Below are 21,480 nucleotides of genomic sequence, written 5' to 3' on the forward strand. Positions count from 1 at the left end.
GATGGTTCCAGGTTCCAGTATCGACTAGGTAGAAGGTACACAGCAACGGTACAAGCATAGAGGTAACTCTAAGACTAGAAGGTCCCGAAGAAACGTGCTCAACTTTTTGGTTCAGCTCTGGTACTCTCTTCGGTCCCAAGCTTATCGATTCACCCCTCGAAACATAGGAAAATCCACTAACCCCTCATTTTATCTGTCAAATTCTCATAGTGAATCAAAACAAACATTGTGTAGTATTAGAATTTCGACTAGAATGGGGTGCGTTAATCGTTTACTTGGGACCAATAGGGTAGTCAAGTAGTGAGCCAATTTAAAATCGTTAGTTTCGTATTGATTGTTGGTACAAGCTCACAGCTTGCTCTGCAGTGAAAAACTTGTCCGCAATCTTGCTACCAACATTAAACCATACTGCTGTTCGTCCTGAATGTGATACAAAATTGAAAGCTAGATCTGTTAGTAGTTATTTATTAAATTCTTGTTTTACACAGCTTCCGCATTTGTCATGCGTATCTACATCATTAGTTAACGTTCTAAAACGCCATCCTCCCTCTTACTATCTTGAATCTATTATTAACCCTATTCATGGATTTATCTTGCTGCCGAAACATAAAAACCAAATTATTCGTGGACGTAATCGCGTATGACTGGTTTTATTTGAGGAACAGATGTCGCTATTTAAAAGCACTTGAATGAAGGCATACCAAAATAAACCTGAACACAAACCTTCATTATTCCATGGTACCTCTGTTGACATAGTACCTACGACTCTTTATTTTTTCATAAAAACTTTCTTATCGTCACTCATTTCTTGGCATCAGTGCAACTGGGTGAAAATGTGTGACTAATGTAATCCTTCACATAGTTTTCCGTTTTTCTCATCTACATTTGTACTGAATGTTGGACTGTTTACTTGCAAAATATTGCTAAATAATTCATTATATAGATCTTAAAGCTTCTGGGGGATGAGGGAGAGAACTTAGAAGGCATTAGAAGCTAAAACTTAGTTTATCTTCGTAACGTTGATCACGGAAAGAGCATAAATTAAAACTAGAGTACATTTTTAACTTCGAGTACGCATTTAGCATGTTTTTAAGGTAGGATGTACATCAAAGGTTAGTTTCCTGGAACGGCTAACACTATTTCTAGTTTCTATTACAAAGTTGGCAGATTATTGTGTTCTTGTTCATTGCTGTTTTATTTTTTTCTTTTAATGATTACAATTATTCTGTTTCGTTATCATTCAGCTGTTTTATTCATGCTCCTATTCATTCATGCTGGCATGTGGTTAAGTCTTTTCTCAATTAATATAAATCACAAATCATTTAAGTTATTTTGTTACCATTTGAAAACTGTTGCACACTTGTTGCTTCTCAAGGCCTGTTCTCAGTTTTTACGTTCTCGCTTTTATTGAATTTGTTTTAACCATGTTGATAAACAACGAGAAGATTAAAAAAATAACAAAATAGAATTCAGCAGTACGTATTTGTTATAGCAGATGACTAATGGTCAAGATCCAGTATAAAAGTGTGTTCTGTAATATTTGAGCCCCCAGGTTGAGCTGACGTATATTGAGAGTCGAGAACAATTAGAAGGTTAGCAAGACATTAAACTAACAAAACCGATTTATATACTAAACAGGACTACTCTGCCAATTCATCTATGCGGCACCGAACTGCGTGTTCAACCACCTCTAAACTAGGGTAGTCCAGCTCTTTCACCAAACATAAAGTTGCCGACAGCAAATTGGAGTTCTAAAAATGAATGATTAGAAAATGCTTACTTTCCATGTCACTAATCTACTCACTCTATTCACAGGCCTTCGATGAACACCAGCAAAATGATTGAGAACTGCATTCGATATCACACTGGCATTGTCGTTAAATCTGGAGTCCGATCGTCTGGAATGAAATAAGTATATGCTAGTATACCACAGTTCTACAAACCATTGATAGGTAATACTTGTTCTCATTTCTCCGACGGTCGACATCTTCCCACTCATCACGCGAATCAGGTCCTTTTCCATTGCCATTGCGGTATTGATAAAGATCTCTTTCGCTGTTTGCACCAATGCTTCGTCGGTTCGGGGGATAGTTTGAATGGCCGTGTGGCTGTTGCGGTTGGCTTTGTTGCTGCTGGTAGTTGTTGATGTGGCCTGACGAGTGACCATTATTGTTATTGATTTGATGCGCTGTTTGATTGCCCTCCTCCCATTCTGTAAGATCCAGTTGACTGTGACGGTAGTGCGCCGGTGGATTCTGCCGCTGGTAGTCCGATTGGTAATATTCCTATGATTGTAGAATAAAATATAAGTTCTAGTTTCTATTTGTATTTTGAAGTTAAGAATTAGATCATTCATAAGTCCAGTGAAAAAAATTTGACCATCGGATCTCATCTGATTTTCATCGCTATTTTCAGCAAACTGTCATACGCAACAGGACTAAAAATTTAAATAACTACATATTCATTATTTAAATTAATTCAAAAATTTAAACAAACAGAAACTAGAAAGTAACTAATTTTACACGTGACGGAATTCATTGACATAAGGCAAAGAACGTAAATACACATGTCGTGTCAAATTGGCCCCAGATAGTCCAGCCAGTATAGGCATGGTATGGCCAAGCTGGAGGTGGCGGGTTCGATTCCCGGTCCGGTCGAAGAAATCTTTCGGATTGGAAATTTTTGTTGACTTTCCTGAGCAGAGTACCAGCTTGCCACACAATGCATGCATTGGTTGGCATCGGAAGCTCTCAATTAATAACTTTGAAAGTGCATCTAGAACGCTATGTCTTGAGAGCCGACAAAATTCTCGCATAAGAAGCGTAAAAAGTCTAGCAGAAGAAGATGTAAAATTGTGTTATTCGATGAAAAGTACGGTTGATTGAGCTGAATTCCACATCTTTTATGAATTATTAATTTGTCAAAATTGACGCTTGAGTATATCTAAGGTCACCTAAATTTACATTATTTTTATTACAGTGTTATCAAACTAAGATGTTTTTAACGAAGAAAACCAATTTCATAAAATAAAGTTATTATTTAACCATATCCATAGCATCATAAATAATTCATGTAATCGTTTGTTCTTTTTCCAATAGAAAAAATACCTGATCCAGCCGAAATAGTGAGGAGGACCCGGATAAGATTATTTTTCATCGGTAGCTGTCCTAAAATAAAGCATATTTGCATATTTCAAACTGAAAATTAGCCCAAAAATTACGGAAAATCGTTAATTTTCTTTAAGATTTTCATTCCTTTGCACCTATAGTTGCAGTAGTGTTCCTATAATAGTGGAACCCATAAGAAACCAACGCATTCCACTATTATAGGAACCAAAGTTAGCAACTACCACAACTACTGGAACAGTGTTCCTATAATGGAGGATGAGTTTTCTAAAATTATATGCAATTTTATTACAGTGTAATATTTTTCTATCAAAAAAGAGGTTTAAAGCTATAGATTGACGTATAACAATTGTGTGTACATCGTATATTTATTGTTTAATTAATAAATTGGCTTAGTACCTCCACTACACCCAACCGGGGGATGTAAGATTCGCTTACAATTATGTGAGATTCATCATCAGAGGATGTTAGTGGAGACAGCATGAACCGAGGATGCGATATACCTAGCTGCGGTCCAATGCAAGAAAATTGGAGACCGAAAAATGTAGAGTGTATTAGTGAGGTAAATTAGTTATGTCGAAACAAAATAGGAACCAGATTGCCGACTGGACTTGATCCACGAACATTGCGATTATCAGACCTGTGCTTTCTCCACTGCTCTCTCCATGCTCCTGAATATGGATAGCCTAAAAGTAAACATGAAGCGCTCATTTTCTCGCATACTCGACTTCGTATGCTTTTTCTGCTGGAGAGATTCGAGGCAAGTGTTTGCGTCGTTCTACAATGTTCTACAATGTGCGTCGTTCTACAAGCTTACTGGTATAGTCGAAAGCGTAGATAGAACACGAAATGAAAAAGACAAAAAACCATTACATCGCCTGTAAGGTCAACTTCTAACATTCGCTGCGATGTTCATGAACAGAGGATGATAGGAAACGGAACTAACATTCATTGTAATAGATTTTTGCTTTGCGTGTACTGGTTCACCCTCCCTACCCTAGGTTATATATGCTCTAGAAAAAAAAATCTGAAAATATTGCTGCATGGTAAAGTTCTAGTGGTAGGAATCGTAATGAAGATGGGGAATTATTACGGATGTCACTTCACGGTGAAAAGTTGTCACTTGTCGTCACGGTGAAGTGATTCCCATTTGATTTGCACGGCAATCACGGCTCTTATTCTGAGTATCACTTCCTTATCACCGTGTAGTGACACCCGTAATAAGGCCCGATATGTCTTTACTGCTAACTCACCCACGCAAACAAACACCATCATCAGGTAGGGGAATCTTTCCCCTAGTAGCTGGTGTTGTTAGTTTCTGTGATTGAGCTAGCAGTTGCCACAAATCGTCGATTGAAGTGATTGTTTACAAAATCAGATACGTCGATTTGAATAGTTACGCTTGAGTTATTTGATCTATTGTGGAATACACCGTGTCCTTAGTTTAGTACATGTTGTATTACCACCGGTTAAAAACTAACAATTTAAAATTGGCTCACTACTTGACCAGCCCATTGGTCCCAAGTACATCTATAAGCGTACCCCATTCTAGTAGAAATTCTAAAACTACACTATGTTTGTCTTGATTCGCTATGCAAGTTTGACAGATAAAATGAGGGGTTCGTGGATTTTTCTATGTTTCGAGGGGTGCATCGATATGCTTGGGACCGAAGATAGTACCTTCGGGACCTTCTGGTCTTAGAGTTACCTCTATGGTATTACTCCATCACTACTGAGAAATGAAGAAGTAATCGGTTTTGATAGAGTTGTCATTCTTACCTTTATCGCAAGGATCTGACTTTAATTGTAAGGTCCCGCTCTTTATACCCTTTGGAGTATTGGAACACCCTCCAAAGGTGCGCCCCTTTTGCAGGCAAAAACGGATTCCTTAGCCATAAAATCAAGCAATAACACCGATAATGACCATGCATCAGAATCCAGTTCCAACTAGAGAACAGTGAATATAAGATTAGGAATCACGTAGATGAAAAATAACTACCTAACTTATTTTTTCCTTGTTCCAAGATCATTCTCGGTGGACAAAACCTAGTCTTGTCACTTTCAACAAAGCATACAAAGTAAAAAAGGACTAAGATGTGTTCCTTTGATTACAAAACAATTCTGTTCCCCTAGTTTGAAGTAGTTCGTGAAGTAGTAGACCTTAATACCAGTGACGCACCACGAAAAGGTAATCTACCAAGCGTTACTGGGCGCACTGTCCCATATATACTGAGAAATTAACCCCAGGCCAGTTGGATCTGTAGGTGCTTTTGAGGTTGCACTTCGCATATAAAAATATATATAAAAATACCAAAATAACATTCAAACGCCAAAATGGTCTAAAACTTCTTGAAATAGCATTCAAAACATAAAAAAAACAACAACAAATATCAAAATAGCTCTGGACATTCAAAATGGCTGAACGACCTGAATGCCGCTCATAAAACGATGAAATCCGCTAATAAAACTAAGCATTCATAACGTCAAATTGGTTCTAAGACGCAAAAAATTGAATTAAAAAGGCCTAAAAACTTTGCAGAGACTTTTAAAAAATTGCTGCTCTATTCACACTAAGAAATTATCGCCGATTTCGGTAGTTTTTACCGAATTCTCAACAGCTGATCTATTCGGTAAAATTTGCGCCATTCAATTTAACTGTTTTAAAGCAACTTCAACGGGACCAACGGCTTTACTTCCCATCTGAAGGAAGTCGTGACCAGAGATTTTTATGCCTCAGAAAAATCCCACCGACCTTGGCTGGAATTGAACCCAGAACCATTGGGGTGAGGAAGCAGTCACGCTTATCACTACTCCACCGGCTACCGTTTCTTTTGATATTTCTCAACATAAAATGAAACTTCTACACGCAAACCAAAAATCTATTACAATGAATGTTAGTTCCGTTTCCTATCATCCTCTGTTCATGAACAACGCAACGAATGTTATAAATTGACCATGCTGGCGATGTACCTAATGGTTTTTTGTCTTTTTTATTTCGTGTTCTATCTACGCTTTCGACTATACCAGTAAGCACATTGTAGAACATTGTAGAACGACGCACATTGTAGAACATTGTAGAACGACGCACACACTTGCCTCGAATCTCTCCAGCAGAAAAAGCATACGAAGTCGAGTGTGCGAGAAAATGAACGCTTCATGTTTGCTTTTAGGCTATCCATATTCAGGAGCATGGAGAGAGCAGTGGAGAAATCACAGGTCTGATAATCGCAATGTTCGTGGATCAAGTCCAGTCGACAATCTGGTTCCTATTTTTTTCGACATAACTAATTAATAAATAACTAATACACTCTACATAACTAATACACTCTACATTTTTCGGTCTCCAATTTTCTTGCATTGGACCACAGCTAGGTATATCGCATCCTCGGTTCATGCGGTCTCCACTAACATCCTCTGATGATGAATCCCACATAATTGTAAGCGAATCTTACATCCCCCGATTGGGTGTACCATCCAAAAACCCGTGTACCTCTTCTTCGAAAATAATGGATCAGTTTTGTTTGATTTTGCGACCGCAACTACGACCCTGTCACCTGCCTTGATATCAGAAGGCTTAGCTCCTCTACGGTTGTCCACGTAGCCCTTGCTCACAAATTTCGATAGAATGTCATGTTCCTTAACGTTGTGACGATCCAGTTCATTGTCAGACTTTGACTCTCAAAGGGCCGGAAATGTTCCCCGGTACTTCCAACCCAACGATGAGCTCGAAGGGTGCGATACCGAGTCTGGAATGGGGCTTAATTGTGTTGTGGACGTGAGCATACCTATGAAGATCAGCCCTCCAGTTGGTTCCATCCTGCTTGCTACCAGCTAAAGCTTTCAGAATTCCTTGATTCTGACGCTCTACGGCTCCGTTCGACTGACCGCTAAGAGGGATGGCCACCAAAAGTATTCGCGAATAATGCGTTTAATTGCAGCTATGCCCAAATGTCCCTGGTGTGTTGATTCAAAGGCGCTGTTACGTCAGTTTTTTGAAGTACTATTTTATGGTTTTTGAACACTGTCGATGCCAGGCAGCGAAAGTCGAGTTTATGTGGTTCATATTGGCGCACTTGTTAGATATCATCGCTTGTCAACTGAAGAGAGTTCATTGTCATTTTCTGAAGCTATTTCAATGTCACTCCAAAAACCTGCATCGAGAGCATATAGTACGTGTTTCTAGTCACTCTCATCGAAGGGCGCATCTATTTGTGCCTTGTCGATCAGCCTAGATAGGGCATCCGCCACATTTAAATGACCCGGAACTCGCTTCATTGTAAAATCGAAAGGTTGAAGCCTCAACGCCCATACTTCAGCCCTAGCGTTGCTAGCGTTTCTATGGAACTCTTGATGCAGTGCATACTCGTGCGATGTGTCACTTGTGTGGGAAATCTCGACAAACCTTCTCCGATATTGGGCAGTTGGAAAGTGGGTGAAATCTACTGAGACAACGCCAGCAAGGATTTTGCCTTCTGTTCAAGGCTCCATCTCTGCGAAACAGATCCCGATTTCCACCTAGCTGTTGATTGTTTGGCAATCTGTCCTGACTTATGTATGTATTCGTGGGTTGGTAGGCTACTCTAGCACGACCATTCTCTAAACGAGGATTATGATCTCGAATAGATACCGACGGGTGACCAGTAGAAACAACTGCAACCTGAGCCTGATGAGGATGACGGGACTTGGCGAATAACTCCTCATTCAAATTACCGATCTCAAAAGCTCAAACTTTCTCCAGTAACTCTCGTCTTTTCCGAAGAATTTTCCAACCCAATTCATGACATCTGCAACGTTTTCCAAAAAAATGATCTCCAGCGATATTGCACAGTTTTGCAGAGTTAATAACGCGTTGCACGTATTTGAAATGCGATTCGTTAGCGCTTTGGGTCAGGGAACGGAGTTTCTGGCGCTGAAGCAAACAAAAGTCCCGTGATCCGAAATGATCCACCAATCTTTGGATAGCGTTCGAATATGGGACAACCTCTGCGCTTGGGTTGTTGGGTGAAGACACGGTTGCTTCCAAGATATCAAGAAGGTACATCCCCGCTTTAATCCTGAAGATGCTCATCTTCGTTTCTTCATCCATCGCCAAAAATGGCAAAAATGGCCAAACGAAAAAAATAACAAATTTGCGATTTATACAGACTTACCCGGGAGCGCTTCGGTTCCCCTTGACGGCGCCATTGTCGTGATTTCCGTGATTTCCACGATCTCCGCCATTTGGAAATGGACCGTAATCCCTGCGCAGCATTTTTTTTTTTTAGCACAAAACTTCACACTTCAAGATCGTTTTCAAACGCGGAAACAAGGGAGAGTGAGAGAAAAATAGAGCCGAGAAAGTCTCTGAACGAGAGGCTTTGTTTTGATTTTCCCACTGTCACAGGGTTGTCCTCGTATTTCTCTCTCACTCTTCCTTGTTTCCGCGTTATCGAGAGAAGGGCCTGGACAGCTTGCCCACGGTTCATCGGGGCATTTTTGAAAACGATCTTGAAGTGTGAAGTTTTGTGCTAAAAAAATGCTGCGCAGGGATTACGGTCCATTTCCAAATGGCGGAGATCGTGGAAATCACGGAAATCACGACAATGGCGCCATCAAGGGGAACCGAAGCGCTCCCGGGTAAGTCTGTATAAATCGCAAATTTGTTATTTTTTTCGTTTTGCCATTTTTGGCGATGGATGAAGAAACGAAGATGAGCATCTTCAGGGTCAAAGCGGGGACGAACCTTCTTGATGAAAACTATTTAAATGAACTCTTAAAGTGAACTAAAGTTACTTCACTTTACTAGCCCAGTTCCATCTATTATCTTCAGTTATTACCTTGGGATTTCACACGGAATATTTATTTAGAGCTAAAACTTAACATATTGGTTGATGCATATATTATGTCACGCTCTAAGGGGGGAGGGGGGTCTAAGATTTTGTGACAAGCAATGCATTAGGTATAGGAAAAACGTGCGATAGGGGGGGGAGGGGGTAATTTTTTGCTCGATTTAGCGTGACATAATTAATGCATCGGCCCTATGCAGTATTACCAACACAACACGCTAAAAACTATTGATGATTTATAATCTACTCAGACTCATTTCTCGCGTCACTTTTCAAATAGACCAATGTAACATATCCACCATTTTGAGAAAATCGAAGTTGAAGTTCGACAGATTATTAATTTAACTATTTAAAAACAATACATTTTGCAATACTATTTTTAATGTAGCCAGTGTATAATAAAGTTGAAAATTCAGAAGAAACGGTAAAATCACAATTTTACTTTGAATTTCATGCTACAACATAGAAAAAACCACATAGGACGTTTTGACAAGTAGAGTTGTACATCGGACATGTTACATTGGACGATTTTTCTCAATGACATAATCAATGAGTGTTACATTGGACGTTTTGTCTACATGATACTAGATTCCCTTTCACAGATTTCAGAGTATACACAGCAAAAAAATAATTTTGATATCACATCAAAGTGGATGCACTACAATCATGTCGAAAATTTCATGTAATTTTTATGACCACATAAATAAACAAATGCAGTAAAAGCAGCGTAATGTCAGTTCATGCATTGTATTAATGATAATTTTGTCCTTTTTGGCAAGTAATATTACACCATATTTTCGACATGATTGTAGTGCATCCACTTTGACGTGATATTAAAATTATTTTTTTGCTGTGTAGTACCTAACTTTAGATTGGCCCCGCCTTTGAAAAATGAGCACCAATCATGTTAGGCAGTCCGAATGACCGAAGTAACAATCATATACCCATCATTTCAAACTGTACATTGGACAATTTTTTACCTATGATTATCTTAAATAAATGAAAGTGAATTTGTATGGATGTTTTTGTATGACATACAATGATAGAAGAGCAACAGTTTGTATCGCTTAACTCGGTTTGTTTACATTTGTTACATTGGTCGATTTGAAAAGTGACGTGAGATTTGTTATAGTCACTTTAACACTCTTGGCTGAGAGGAATATATTTCCCCCTGCTCAGACTAAAGGAAATACAAATTACAATCAAGAACCTTAACACGCAAAAGCTAAACCAACTCTATGATAATTCGTGCACTCGAATGAGCAAGGAATCAATTCGAGAAGTGAGTGAAGAAATATTCCCAGCATACCTACGAGTTTTTGTCGCACGTGAGATGAATTCACTATTTGACAATACCAGAAAAAGCAATTATTTGTGAATGTATCAAGAAAGTTATTCAAATGTCTCATGAATAATATTACTTGCAACAAATGTTAGGACAGTTCATCAAATGTTGCCTCCAATTCAAAAATGTCCATATAAAGGAAGTAATTGCTTTCCTCACCTTGTCATGCCAAAAAGAAACACAATGAATTGATCCAAACGAAAGCAACAAATTATTGATGTTTACTTGCCAAAAGTACGTCTAGCCATACGATTGTCTAGGCACGCACATATAGCAAACGCCCTTGAGTAACATTGCATCATACCATACACTTTTTTTTTGCTATTTGCATGTGCTTCTGCTGAGAGTCCCTTCTCGTGAATGGTTCAAACGCTTTCAATAAATGCTTTGGCCGATTAGCAACGGAATAATTACCAACACACTTGAGGCAGAGAAAGTCACTTTTACTCTTGAATTTGTTGTTTGTGCTCAAGCAATTGCAATTTAACCGTCAATATCAGTCACTTTATAGCAAATTGGGCAAAATTTGACATGGTGGTATGCATACTCCAAGCAGTATTAAATGATACTGATTCCACGGGACCCAAATTTAAAACGAAGTCGGTACATTTTCCAGTAACGACGGATTCTGTTGTTAATTATTTGAACAAAACTTTCCGAAGGCCTGACAACAACTTGAAATTTGACCACCTTCTTCTTCTTCTTCCTCGTATTTCAAGCTTATTGGTTATCGCATATTAGCTTATTGCGTGCTCTCAACTTAGTGTTTGGGATGCACTTCCACAGTTATTAATTGAGAGCTTTCGATGCCTGTGCCATGTTTGCATTAATATATTTGTGTGGTAAGTACAATCATACTAAAGGGTGATACGGTCAAAATTTGGTCAAGGGAAAACGCGTGTAAATCGGTGAAATCGTTTATTTAAAAAATCAAATTAAATTTCTTTTTCAAGTTCAATTAGTCTAAAATTCAGGAAAAATATTCAGTTAGGCTTCCGCTTTTCCAAATCCGAATTGCCGGGCCTTACGCTTGACCCCTGCCATCAGATTTTGTACAGCCACCTTGTCCACCTTCTTCGCCGCAGAAAGCCAGTTTGCCTTGAACTGCTGCTCGCCCTTAGCAGTTTTTTTGGTCTTCTTTAGGTTCCGCTTGACAATAGCCCAGTATTTCTCAATTGGGCGGAGCTCTGGCGTGTTGGGAGGGTTCTTGTCCTTGGGAACCACCTGCACGTTGTTGACGGCGTACCACTCCATGGCCTTTTTACCGTAATGGCAAGATGCCAAATCCGGCCAAAACAGTACGGAACAACCGTGTTTCTTCAGGAAAGGCAGCAGACGTTTATTCAAACACTCTTTCACGTAAATTTCTTAGTTGTCAGTCCCGGAAGCTATGAAAATGCTGCTTTTCAAGCCACAGGTACAGATGGCTTGCCAAACCAGATATTTCTTTGCGAACTTTGACAGTTTCATGTGCTTGAAAACATCTGCTACCTTTCCCCTTCCTTTTGCCGTATAAAACTCCTGTCCCGGAAGCTGCTTGTAGTCGGCTTTGACGTAGGTTTCGTCGTCCATTACCACGCAGTCAAACTTCGTCAGCATCGTCGTGTACAGCCTCCGGGATCGCGCTTTGGCCGTCGTATTTTGTTTATCATCGCGATTTGGAGTCACTACCTTCTTGTAAGTCGATAGTCCGGCTCGTTTTTTGGCTCGATGCACGGTTGTAGACGATACACCCAGCTTATTTGCGGCATCTCGGAGAGAGAGGTTAGGGTTTCGCTTGAAACTACCGGCAACTCTCTTTGTCGTCTCAGCGGCTTCCGGTTTTCGATTTCCCCCCGATCCAGACTTCCTGGCTGTCGACAAACGTTCCCCAAACACTTTAATAACATTTGTAACGGTTGATTTGGCAACTTTTAGCGATTTTGCCAACTTTGCGTGCGAGTAGCTCGGATTTTCGCGATGCGCGAGCAAAATTTTGATACGCTGCTCTTCTTGCTTGGACGGCATTTTGACAACTGAAGAGTGAATTCCAAAATCAAAATAGGAGCAACATTCTACACACACACACCTTCAAAATGAGGAGTGTACAGGTTTTTTATATGCAAAATTGAAAGAAATACGTCAAGTTGATATTGACCAAATTTTGACCGTATCACCCTTTATATGCCCAGAGAAGTCAAGAAATTTTCCATCCAGAAAAATTCCTAGACCGGACCGGGAATCGAACCCAGCTACCTCCAGCATGGTCTTACTTTGTAGCTGCGCCTTTACGGCTGAGCAGTGTTGGAAAAGTTCGCGATATTTCACGAAGTTCACCAAGGGAAAAGTTCGCGAGTCATAGTGAGTTTTCGCGAACTTTTCCATCACTGCGGCTGAGCTAGCGAAAAAAGATTAGTATACCGATTCGGCAAAAAATAATCCAGAATTTTCGGAATGCCCTCGTCACCACAATAAAATAATTACAGGTATACCTCGATATTACGTAACTGTCGCTTTTGACCGTCATCGTCCATGTCTCTCAAATAACAATTCAAACATATAAATCAACAATGGATGGAGGTTTGTCTCGACTTTCCGATGGAATCATTACTTTGCTTGATTAAATGATCGTTTGCGAGAAATCGGCGGTGGAAGTCAAAAGTGACAGTTACGTTATATCGAGGTATACCTGTACTGTTCGCAGTGGATGCATGTTGAGAATAGAGGGATAATCTAGGATGTTTGAAGCCATATCAATTTAATAAATAATTATGTAAAGACATTTACATGTAAAAGTTAAAAGAACGAGTCGATACTTTTCAATTTAACTTTATTGGATTTGTATCCATGGCAGTCATGCGTATGTTTTTTTATATACGTGTTTCTCTGACGTCATCAGTGTCCAGTCCACTGTTATATCCACCATTGACGCTGCATATCGTTGATAATATACGCTTATCTGTCATGGTTACAGATTCAATTGCATAAATTTCAAAATACATTCGTAAACAAAAACGGGTACTAACCTTCATAGAATGTGTAGAAATACTCGGTGCTATCGGTACACGTTCCCTATAACCAGAAACTGGGCTGTCTTGATCGGAACCGGGTGACCTCTGTTAAAATAAAAAAACAGTGGAATTGACAAGAACATCACCAGTTTGAGAAATGCAGGAAATTCAAAATGAATTTTAGTGAAAATTGCGTTCAAAGACAATAATGCTCAGCAGTACTCTTTAACTATGACAAGAAAAAAACATTTACCTATCTAATTCATTTTCATATAATTATAACTTACGACGAAAAGCCTGCCGATAACTCGATTTTAATTGCAATTATTACTAAATTTTGAATTTTCTTGACAGTAGAGAAATTGTTCATGGACAGGACAGGACAGGAGCTAGTGTGCCTCTTAATATAATATAACTATTTAATTTCATTGTGGTTATTGTGTTGAAAGTAAAATTGAATTGGAACATCGTTGGTTTGTAAAATCAATCAGATCATATGTAAACAAACTGTAGCATGTGCTCTTACATCGTACTGGTGATAGGAACCACGGTGATTGCTGGAGTAGTGCGATGCGTGCGAGGGTTGTGCTGGAGGGGAATAACTATCCCGATTCAGAGGACTTCGCTGTAGAGGGAAAGAGGTGATACGAAGGAAGAAACAAATAATAAAAAAAAATTAAAACCAGGAAAGCGAAGGGGGTATCGTACTATTAAAATTGCATAACATTTTTTTTTCTTGTTAGGTAATGTAGGTATCTGAATTGAGCTTGTAGGTAAGTGGAGCACCACTCTTGCAATCGGTCAAGCGGCAAGCGCTGTATTTTCCCTATTATGCAAGCTATCAACGATATTGAAGCAATCAAAGCAACGGGAGAATTGATTCGATTCACTATCTGTCACTTCATTCATTTCGTTTGTCATCGGGGTTGAACAGAACGTACAGGTGATTGATATCATATAACTGGGGCGAAGTTAATCATTGAGTGAGGTGGGGATCATCATTCATCGTCTAACATGATATGTTTGTTAGGGTGGATCAACTTTACAACCTCCTGCTCTTCTCATCACTGCTCTTTCGATCTGTATCCCCAAAAACTGCGGCAAATTTCAACAAATTTGATTTCGATCTGTATTTGTGGGAGAACTTTAAGGTTTGTATCCGAAAATGTATGGGAATCGAAAGAAAGAAACTTTTCATTTGCTTTAAAAAAAATCAAACATTACTCAATTTTGCTCCAACCTGAGACAAGATTGGGAAAACTATACAGCACAACAACCTACGCCTGTAGGTATGCCCTGAGCACTAGGCGAAAAGTAAAAAAATAATAACTTTTTGCACAAAAGTCGAATTGATTTGCGGTCTTCGACAAAGTTGGTGCTGATCGGACTCGATTATCCGGAGGCTTGGAAAAAAAATTCACTACGGATAATCGAATCACCCGAATAATCCAGTCATTTTTTTGTTTCGTTGCCGTTGGTAAGGACAGTTTAATAGATGATGAAAATTAATTAAATTTGGTTTATGTGCTCAAATTGAACGTTTTAATTACACGTTCGTTTTTTTTCTCGGAGTTTTTTATGCTAATTTGGCTATTAATCTGGGTAACATTTTCGACGATTGGACACTTCAAATTGGTTCTACACAGGACGGGACTAGTTTATGTCGATCCCCATCAAGCGAACCGTCTTTTATTGGAACTACAATGTAACAATTGCACGGATGCTTCCTGTAGATTCATTTGAACTAACTTGGTGAGATCGTATCTGATTTTATCTATTTAAACTAAATTTACATGATTCTCTTAAATTTGGCAAATTCTTAATGGAGTTTTCTCCACACATCCCATTTTTGTGTATTTGAAAACATCATTGAACGCCAAATGTCTGCACATTTCTGAACATATGGTGAAACATTACTGTAATTCATATATATTAAAACATTATATTATATACTGGGTTGGGGGGGGGGCAGCCTAAGGGAATCAAAGGATTTGTTGACTGGACGAGGGTTCGTGGATTTGCCAGTCCATTGCCATCTGGTCGTTTTGTCTTCCAAAGGTCTTCAATGAAACTGATTCACCCTGCTGCAACAAGGCAGAACTTTACAACCGGTAAAGTATTCATTTTTGACAAAACCTCGGAGCGAAACAACTTTGACGAAAACTGTAAATTGATTCGACTTCTAGAAATTTTTTTTATATCATGTTACTATAGACCATGTGCTCCACACATACCTATAGGTATACAAGCTCATATAGATGCCTGTAGGTATGCACGGAACACTTGACCTAAAGTGAAATAATATTAACTTTTTTCTCCCAGATGTCAAATCGATTTGCGATCTTAGACAAATTTGTTCTGCATTACCAATCTAAGTTCAAAGATTAGTCAAATTTGAGTTATTTTAGAATTTTTGAAAAGCAAATGAATAGTTTTGTTACATTTCCCATGATGGGAAAAGTGCTTTCCCTAAAACAGTTGCCGAATATTGATACCTAGCACGTAATCCTACGTCACGTCTACGGTCGTGTCTTGGAAACAACCTCGTAGTTTTTTAAATCGAGATAGCAAAATGGTATATTTGGCAAAGTTTTGTATAATAGTTATTAAAACAAGCATTCTTGTGGAAGACATCAACTCTCTATCTTTTATAGTTTTTTTTTATGAAGGTTGTAAGGTTTTTGTATGAGGACTTCTAAAAATCAATGTTTTGTTAAACACTTTTCTGGTACCAATTTCCCGTCATAAATTTCTTCTGCAAACTTGTTTGTATCATAAATATTATATTTAAGTATTGGAAAGTAGGTTTCTACCTTTTATATTGCATGAGTTATTTATAGTTATAGGCGTGATCAGAGATGCTATGCCTCTGAACATCCCGGCGGCACCGACTGGGATTGAAGCCAGGCCTGTTGAGGTGAGAGGTGATCACCACTTACCACTACACCACCGGCGCCACTATATATTTGAGGAACGAACAACTTTATCGAAGACCGCAAATCAGTGCGATTACTGTGTAAAATGTATTAACCATTTGGCCAAGTGCTTTTCGCATACCTACAGCCGTTTATCAGATCAGCGAGGTTGCGAGTTTGGGGGCCACAAAATGCTAAATAACTTTCTGCACACACAGTCGAACCACTTTAGGAAACCTGTTTTGTATGGTTTGGCCAATCTCAAATATGGGTGACTTAGTGCAACTTTGAGATTTTTGTGTTAAAAATTCAATATTTTCTATCGGTTTCCCATACATTTTCTTATACTTACACAATTAGTATATCGATGGAGAAAACTATTGAATACTAATGATTATATACAAATGCAGCTAGTTTTGGTTGCCAAATTTCACCCATCTTTGAGTTGTTGGTCTTAGACAAAGTGCTATTTTTGGGCCAAAACCAGGAATACCTCATAAAATATAAAGGATGAAAACAAATACAAAATGACGTAATTATGATTCCAAAAAGTTTCCAAAGGTTTGTTTGACAGAAAAGTGCTACTAGAAAAGTTTTTGACAAAACATTGATTTTTAGGAGCCACTATACAAAAAACTTAAATATTTCAAAAGTTGTACAAAAATGCTTTTTTTTTTAAATATTATCTAAAACTCTGCAGAAGACACAATTTTGCCATCTCAATTTTAAAACAAAAAAAAAACAATTTGAAAAATGATAAAGTTCTAAATTTAACAAATGCGTAGAAATATTTCTAATCGCTTGGTGATAAAATTATTGAAATTGGCCCAGGGACAGCTGAGTTATTAACGTTCAAATTCTTTCATAGTTTTGTTACATGTTCCATTTTCGGTTTTCACAAAGTGTAGCCCCATATAGAAATCACAGACGTAGTCCTACGTCAAAAGATATGTTCAAACGAAGGAGCTAATCATGAAAACAAACTTCTTCAATACTGTATGCCAAAATTTATACGTTTTCACGTAAATAATAAAACGTACGTTTTAGCGCTTTTAAACAACTGTGCACTGTAGGGCTACAAAATGATGGGTTGACAACCTGGAAGGAAAGTGATTCCTAGCTCCGGTTCTCACAAGTTTCTACCTTACGCCTCCACGAGTCATATCCACAAACGACTATCAGCTGAAACATGGACACAGCTGCGTGGCGTAGCCTGGGTAATGTTGTCAATCCGACTACAGCTTTCCCCCGAAGAACGCGTTACCCACTGAGTTGCACCCACCGCTTTTTGTCGGTGGGTTTTCAACCAGTCGGTCTGATTTTTTGGCATGTGAGTAGGATGGAGAACTAGTCACTCGCAAAAAATCAGAGCGCTTGGTTTAAAACCCACCGAGAAAAAGCTGTGGGTGCAACTCAGTGGGTAACACGTTCTTCGGGGGAAAGATGTATAGCAAAGTGAGGAGGTGCGAAGCGAACACTGGCGCGGTAACCATAGCACGGCGGTAGAAGAAATGCTTCTCCTCCGAGCGTCTGTCTACCACGGAGGTGCGGTTCAAAAAGCGTCTGACTTGCATCCAGCGGCTGAATAAGAAATACTCTTCCCCGGAAGCTACACCTAAGATGGTACTCCCATCAGGAGATAGTAGACCTTAGCAGAGGTGGCAACAGTACATTTTTTGAAAAACCATCGTCCAGACCGAAACAAAACAGCCAGCACACGGGCGACCGTTTATAACTACATTCCAAGCGAACAGCGGAGATAGAGAATAAATAAAATCTCGCAGCCTGATTTTTCCAAACTGTTTATTGTAATGAAATTTTAGCTGCAGGCTTGCGTGTGACAGTAAATTACCAACTCCCTTATTTACGCATAATTTTAACATCAATGCTTATGAGTGGTCAGTCTTCATTGTTATCTTTTAATTCCATGCAATAAACATCAAATAAATGCAGTAATTAGCCAGAAATCAGCAAAATTCTACACGACATAAATTTATGTCGCGCGCGCCGCCGGTCTTGTCTGCTTCTTTGTGCGAAAATGTTCTGTCGCTGGCAGAAAACAGTTTAGAAATGTCATGACATTTTTGCCGCTTGCCAGTTTGTTTTTGAATGTCGTCACAATGGTTATCGCAAAAAGTATCAAATGTTAAGGAAAAAATGTTAAACTCCAGGACTTGTGCCACCACTGGACCTTAGGCCAACCACCTACAAGAAGGCTAACAAAAGACTGGAAGGAAGATGGTTATCAGTTAAGTAAATTACTTCATCATCAAAGGTAAGTATATACTTTCACAAAATGATAGCATATGCATATAAAACATTGTATTATTATATAACCCAATAAATGATGGAAAGGGGAGAGACCACCAGGGCACCCAATTGAAGCGATTTGGATGGGAAAAGTGAAATTCTTAACTCCCTGTTGTTAACATCTCGTGGAAAAAGGGCGGGCTCTTCTTCACACTCAATGAGGTATCCTTCTGTTGGACGGTTCGTTTTTTGACCAATAATTGTCTGATAATGTGGCTGGAAGTAGATTCTCTATCAGGTATAGGTGAATTTACCTATCGATCCACCAAAATCGGTTTTTGGCCCTTCATATAGTGACATGTTGAGGACAATCAGAGGTTATTAAGCTTGATCAAATCAAACAGTGAGGAGCGCCCACTTCTATCAGGCTTAGTTTCCGTGCTAAAATGAGTGGTTATCATACATCATACATTTTAAACAACTGTCCACTGTGGTACGATCGGTAAAGCAGATTTAGTTTATTGAAATCTAATTGCGATACAAATAGACATAGCGAAGAATGAAAGGAAGGGGATGGGACTGAAATTGAACTCACGGCCATCTACTCAGTAAGCAGAAACGGCAGAAAAGCTAACAAGCCAAGTATTTTTGGATCGAATGAAAACATTAATAAAAGATAGAATAAATAATGTAAAGTAAAAATATCCAATTTAAATGCGTGCATATTTATAATTTGTTGCTTGCACTGCAAGCTGGTCGATCGTATGTTAATAACCCGCTATTTTCTATGATTATTTTCTAGAAATAAGCACAAATGATGAGCAAACGATTTCTAAGAAAAGTGTACATTTCAAATACAGTTGCCTCAAAATCAATTTTCCTTCTGGGGCCGAATAACTATCATACTTTTGGATACTGACGCAAGTTTTTAGCGAAAATAATCTATAAAAGTGTAATGATCAAGTAAAGATGAAATAGGCCATGGTCCTCCATACAGGTAGAACCTTTAACATCATATTGAATACTCATGTTTAAAAGTGCTGTAAAATATGTTTCTGACTGTAAATTTAGTTGAGATTGTTTATTGTTGATTTCCTCCATTTAGTCATCAAAACAGTCAAAATACCAGTATTTTTTGTTCTGCATTTCCGACTTTGATTTGATAGCCGTATGTTGAATAATTTCTATACATTCAACTTTGCCCATCGATATATCTCTGATAAAAGCACACCTATCAAAATATTCCAACCATAAGAATAACATTAAAACAAAAGACTCGGTATTTCCGAAACCTTCAAATGGATTTTCTAGCCAACTGCAGCTATACTGCCCATAATCGCAAATCAGTCTCATATGTAAAAACCTGGAAATGAGAAAACAGCGTTCAAAGATTTAAAAAAAAAAGTTTTCTGATTTGACACTTATTTTGGATGGATAAATTAAAAAATAAACATACAATGTGACAGAAGGCATCTATGTCTACCAAAAAATATTGGATTAAATATCGTGAAATATAGTGAAATTTTTATTTTATGACCAAAATCTGAATGGGACTGACGTGCGATTACATTTAACGTCAATGAGAAAAATAAGCTCAAGTCAGTCACAATTCCACGAAGATACTGCATTAGTTTAGCACAGTATTGAACAGTAGAAAGATACCATGGTCCCATTGAACGTTATTGAATGTTTCTGGATTTGTTCCGCTGGCTCCAGAGCAATTTATTTATTTATTTATTTAATTAAATCTTCAACATAATGTTGTACAGATATTGCCTAGGCTAGGTGTCGAATTCTATGTCTGTAAGTAGACTTACTTATGTTAAAATCATATACATCAAACGTTTCATTAAACACACGACAGCACAAAGTCCACGGTTCGTTGAATCCATAGTTGGTCCGATGGGTAGGTTGCCACAGAAGCGTGTAACTACGTAGAACTCTTTGAGGAGCATTGATGTAGATTTGGCTCACAAGAGAGTTGCAATCCACGTCACCGTTAAGCAATCCAAACACGAAGAGTCGCTGAAGTAGTTTCCTCCTTGTGTCCAGATCAATCAGCCTGCACCATTCTTCGTAAGGCGGCAAATTTACCGAATCATTCCAGGACAGAACACGTAAAGCGTATCTTACGAAATTTCGCTGAATGGCTTCGATTCTGTTAGCTTGAATAGCGTGAAAGGGTGCCCACACAACAACAGCATACTCTAGAAGACTGCGGACGAGAGCACAGTATAGTGATTTCAGCGCGTAGATGTCCTGGAATGCGTTTGTGTTTCGTTTCAAGAAACCCAATGTGGCGAATGCTTTAGCAGTTATCATGGAGATGTGCTCATTGAATCTGACTTTAGAGTCGATGATAACACCCAAATCCTTAACTGAAGAAACGAAGAGCAAACTACTGAGTCCTATCATATAGTCATGTCGTACGGATTCGCGTGAACGGCTAAAAGATATTGCGCAGCATTTTGTGACATTAACCTGCATACCGTTAAATGTACACCAGCGCAAAAGGGAATCAATATCCTTCTGGAGTGCGCAACAGTCAAGTCTTGACTTAATTGTACGAAAGATCTTTAAGTCATCGGCGAACATAAGTTTCGAAGAACACAGTCGGCTACACAGATCGTTCACGAACAGGTTGAAAATTAAAGGCCCCAAATGGCTACCTTGGGGAACACCAGAGGGTATCTCGAAACTAGGCGAATTAACACCGTTAATGCTCACATAGGCTGAGCGGTCAGTTAAGTAAGACTGTAGCCACTTCGTGGCTCAATTAGGTAATCCCATACACCTCATTTTGTCCACTGCAAGCACCTGTGGAACCCTATCGAACACAGCAAAAAAATAATTTTGATATCACGTCAAAGTGGATGCACTACAATCATGTCGAAAATATGGTGTAATATTACTTGCTAAAAAGGACAAAATTATCATTAATACAATGCATGAACTGACATTACGCTGCTTTTACTGCATTTGTTTATTTATGTGGTCATAAAAATTACATGAAATTTTCGACATGATTGT

At 38.7% G+C, this 21,480-nt stretch overlaps 1 protein-coding gene across 5 annotated transcripts in view; it reads right to left on the reverse strand.

Annotated features, from left to right (window-relative positions):
* Positions 1-451: 451 nt before the first annotated feature.
* Positions 452-21,480, reverse strand: part of LOC135699068 (uncharacterized protein F09G8.5) — an 85,570-nt gene continuing 64,541 nt past the window's right edge. For 2 of the 5 annotated variants that reach the window (XM_065219253.1, XM_065219243.1), the window contains 5 exons: positions 13,812-13,910; positions 13,301-13,390; positions 1,960-2,285; positions 1,805-1,898; positions 452-1,751 (listed from right to left, as the gene is read on the reverse strand). In XM_065219253.1, coding sequence (XP_065075325.1) covers positions 1,641-1,751; positions 1,805-1,898; positions 1,960-2,285; positions 13,301-13,390; positions 13,812-13,910 — 720 coding nt within the window. In that variant the 3' untranslated portion in view covers positions 452-1,640. The remainder of the gene's footprint in view (positions 1,752-1,804; positions 1,899-1,959; positions 2,286-13,300; positions 13,391-13,811; positions 13,911-21,480) is intronic. The other 3 variants (XM_065219269.1, XM_065219246.1, XM_065219261.1) reach the window with 2 other exon arrangements.

Source organism: Ochlerotatus camptorhynchus, unplaced genomic scaffold (genome assembly GCF_037179485.1).
Source record: "Ochlerotatus camptorhynchus isolate MF236.1 unplaced genomic scaffold, CSIRO-AGI_Acam_v1.1 ptg000009l, whole genome shotgun sequence".
Lineage (NCBI taxonomy): Eukaryota > Metazoa > Arthropoda > Insecta > Diptera > Culicidae > Ochlerotatus > Ochlerotatus camptorhynchus.